The 3625-nt window shown below is 55.1% G+C and overlaps 1 protein-coding gene across 1 annotated transcript; it reads left to right on the top strand.

Annotated features, from left to right (window-relative positions):
- Positions 1-406: 406 nt before the first annotated feature.
- On the top strand, positions 407-3259 carry LOC698764 (inosine-5'-monophosphate dehydrogenase 1). Its single transcript, XM_001085393.5, has one exon. It carries the CDS (start codon positions 620-622, stop codon positions 2159-2161), a length of 1542 nt encoding a protein of 513 aa, XP_001085393.2. The 5' UTR covers positions 407-619; the 3' UTR covers positions 2162-3259.
- Positions 3260-3625: the final 366 nt, after the last annotated feature.

Below are 3625 nucleotides of genomic sequence, written 5' to 3'. Positions count from 1 at the left end.
TCCGAGGTTGGTTGAATCTGAGAATGCCAAACCGACAATACCAGAGCCAACTGTCTATCCCTATCACAGAATAGTATTCAGTTACACGAAGGAACAAAATTCTGACACATGCTACAACATGGATGAATCTTAAAAATGCTATGCTAAGTGAAAGAAGCCAGACACAAAAGGACAAATGCTGTAGGATTCCACTTATACGAAATATCTAGAATAGACCCCTGGCCCGCGTGGCGTCAGCAGCGGCAGCGTGACGGCGGCGTGGCGTCAGCAGCGGCAGCGTGACGGCGGCGTGGCGTCAGCAGCGGCAGCGTGACGGCGGCGTGGCGTCAGCAGCGGCAGCGTGACGGCGGCGTGGCGTCAGCAGCGGCAGCGTGACGGCGGCGTGGCGTCAGCAGCGGCAGCGTGACGGCGGCGTGGCGTCAGCAGCGGCAGCGTGACGGCGGCGTGGCGTCAGCAGCGGCAGCGTGACGGCGGCGTGGCGTCAGCAGCGGCAGCGTGACGGCGGCGTGGCGTCAGCAGCGGCAGCGTGACGGCGGCGTGGCGTCAGCAGCGGCAGCGACTGCGTCAGAGGCGGGCGGCGGCGTGGGTGTTTAGTCAGGTCGCAGGGTGTAGCGGCAGCATGGCGGACTACCTGATCAGCGGCGGCACCCTCTACGTGCCCGAGGATGGACTCACCGCACAGCAGCTCTTCGCCAGCGCCGACGGCCTCACCTACGACGACTTCCTGATTCTCCCAGGATTCATAGACTTCCTAACTGGTGAGGTGGACCTGACCTCAGCCCTGACCCGGAAGATCACGCTGAAGACGCCGCTGATCTCCTTTCCCACGGACACTGTGACAGAGGCCGACATGGCCATCGCCATGGCTCTGATGGGAGGTATTGGTTTCATTCACCACAACTGCACCCCAGAGTTCCAGGCCAACAAGGTGCAGAAAGTCAAGAAGTTTGAACAGGGCTTCATCACAGACCCGGTGGTGCTGAGCCCCTCGCACACTGTGGGTGATGTGCTGGAGGCCAAGGTGCGGCATGGCTTCTCTGGCATCCCCATCACTGAGACGGGCACCATGGGCAGCAAGCTAGTGGGCATCGTCACCTCCCGAGACATCGACTTCCTTGCTGAAAAGGACCACACCACCCTCCTCAGTGAGGTGATGACGCCAAGGATCGAGCTAGTGGTGGCTCCAGCAGGCGTGACGTTCGAAGAGGCAAATGAGATCCTGAAGCGTAGCAAGAAAGGGAAGCTGCCTGTTGTTAATGATCATGATGAGCTGGTGGCCATCATCGCCCGCACCAACCTGAAAAAGAACCGAGACTACCCTCTGGCCTCCAAGGATTCCCACAAGCAGCTGCTGTGCGGGGCAGTTGTGGGCACCCGTGAAGATGACAAATTCCGCCTGGACCTGCTCACCCAGGCGGGCGTCGATGTCATAGTCTTGGACTCGTCCCAAGGGAACTTGGTGTATCAGATCGCCATGGTGCATTACACCAAACAGAAGTACCCCCACCTCCAGGTGATTGGGGGAAACGTGGTGACAGCAGCCCAGGCCAAGAACCTGATTGACGCTGGTGTGGACGGGCTGCACGTGGGCATGGGCTGCGGCTCCATCTGCATCACTCCGGAAGTGATGGCCTGTGGTCGGATCCACGGCAGTGCTGTGTACAAGGTGGCCGAGTATGCCCGGCGTTTTGGTGTCCCCATCATAGCCGATGGCGGCATCCAGACCCTGGGGCACGTGGTCAAGGCCCTGGCCCTTGGAGCCTCCACAGTGATGATGGGCTCCCTGCTGGCCGCCACCACGGAAGCTTCTGCCGAATACTTCTCAGATGGGGTGCCGCTCAAGAAGTACCAGGGCATGGGCTCTCTTGATGCTATGGAGAAGAGCAGCAGTAGCCAGAAACGATACTTCAGCGAGGGGGATAAGGTGAAGTTCGCGCAGAGTATCTCGGGCTCTATCCAAGATAAAGGGTTCATTCAGAAGTTCGTGCCCTACCTCATAGCGGGCATCCAGCACAGCTGCCAGGATATCGGGGCCCGCAGCCTGTCTGTCCTTCGGTCCATGATGTACTCAGGAGAGCTCAAGTTTGAGAAGCGGACCGTATCGGCCCAGATGGAGGGTGGCGTCCATGGCCTGCACTCTTATGAGAAGCGGCTGTACTGAGGACAGCGGTGGAGGCCAAGATGGTGGAAGGGGCGTGCCCCGGTGTCCCCCTTCAGGCGCAGCCTCCCGCCATAACTGAGTGGTCCACAGATTTGCACTATGGGTTCCCCATTTCCTTTCCAGGGAGAGAGTAGGGGAGGCCCCGAGGGGACTGCTGCCCCTCGCTGGGCATCCCCCACAGAGTCAGGACTGCTCTCTGGGCCAGGCTGCCCTGGGAGGCCTAGCCCAGCCAGCCAGGCTCTCAGGCCCTGCTCCTGCCTCAGGTCTTTCTTGCTGCAGCCTGCTCCAGCCTGGCCCCCACCCCAGGGGCAGGCGGCCCCTCCTGGCTTCTCCTATAGGGCACCTCCTTGCCCCCCAGCTCCCCAAGAAATGGCGCTCTCCTGGCCCTGCCTCTGGCCCTTGCCGGGCTGCTGCCCCCTCAGCCATGTGGCACTTCTGAGCTCCTGACCTAGGCCAGCGGGAGGTCTCTGCCCGGTTCTCTGGCCCTGGGCTCCAGTTGAGTCCTGCTCCTAGGGCCGCTCCCCTGTCCCTGGCCCTGAGGAGTACACTGCCCTGGTAATGGCCGCCTGCCTGTCGTTCCTGACTCACCACCGTCCCCAGGTGTGCCATTCCTGCCCTTTCCTCAGCTGCAGTTTAAGACTTTAACTTTGCACATTTTGGGATCACAGTTGCCACATGGTGGGTATTGGAATAAATCAAGCAGGTCTCAACGCCTCCAAAAAAAAAAAATCTAGAATAGGCAAATTCATAGAGACAAGGCAGAATAGAAGTTACCAGAGACAAAGCTGAATAGTGGTTATCAAAGGCTAGGGAGAGGGGAGAATGTGGAGTTAATGCTTAATGGGTACCGAGTTTCTGTTTGGGTTTATGATGTTTTGGAAGAAGATAGTGTGAAAGTTACACAACATCGTGAATGTACTTAATGTAATTGAATTGTATGCTGAAAATGGTTAAAATGGCAAATTTTCTGTGGTACATATGTTTTACTACAATTTCAAAAAAATAATAATGTAATATGCCAAATGCCACAGACTTGTACAGTTTAAATGGGTGAATTATACCTTAATAAAGCTGTTAAAAATAAATAAAATTGTAAAACATAATTACACAGTTTAGTGAGTTATGAAGCAAACGCTTATGTAATGACCACTCTAATCAAGAACCAGAAAAATTTTAAGACTACTCTGGCCAACATAGTGAGACCCCATCTCTATTTTTTCTTTAAAAACGTATTTGAAAAAGTAAAAAAAAACCCGTAACATTGCCAGCACCACCAAAGCATCCCTGTGTATCCCACCCATTCCCACTCTTTCTCCCCACTAACCTAACTTCTTGGTAATAATTTCCTAGCATCCTCTATGCTTTTACAGCCTAGGTAGGCATCCCTAAACATATTAGTTCAGTTTTGCCTGTTTTTGAATTTTATATAAATGAAATAACATAGAAAGTGTTCTTTTGTGTCCG

Source organism: Macaca mulatta, chromosome X (genome assembly GCF_049350105.2).
Source record: "Macaca mulatta isolate MMU2019108-1 chromosome X, T2T-MMU8v2.0, whole genome shotgun sequence".
NCBI lineage: Eukaryota > Metazoa > Chordata > Mammalia > Primates > Cercopithecidae > Macaca > Macaca mulatta.
The sequence above is the reverse complement of the archived record's forward strand: the minus strand, read 5'-3'. Positions and strand labels throughout refer to the sequence as shown.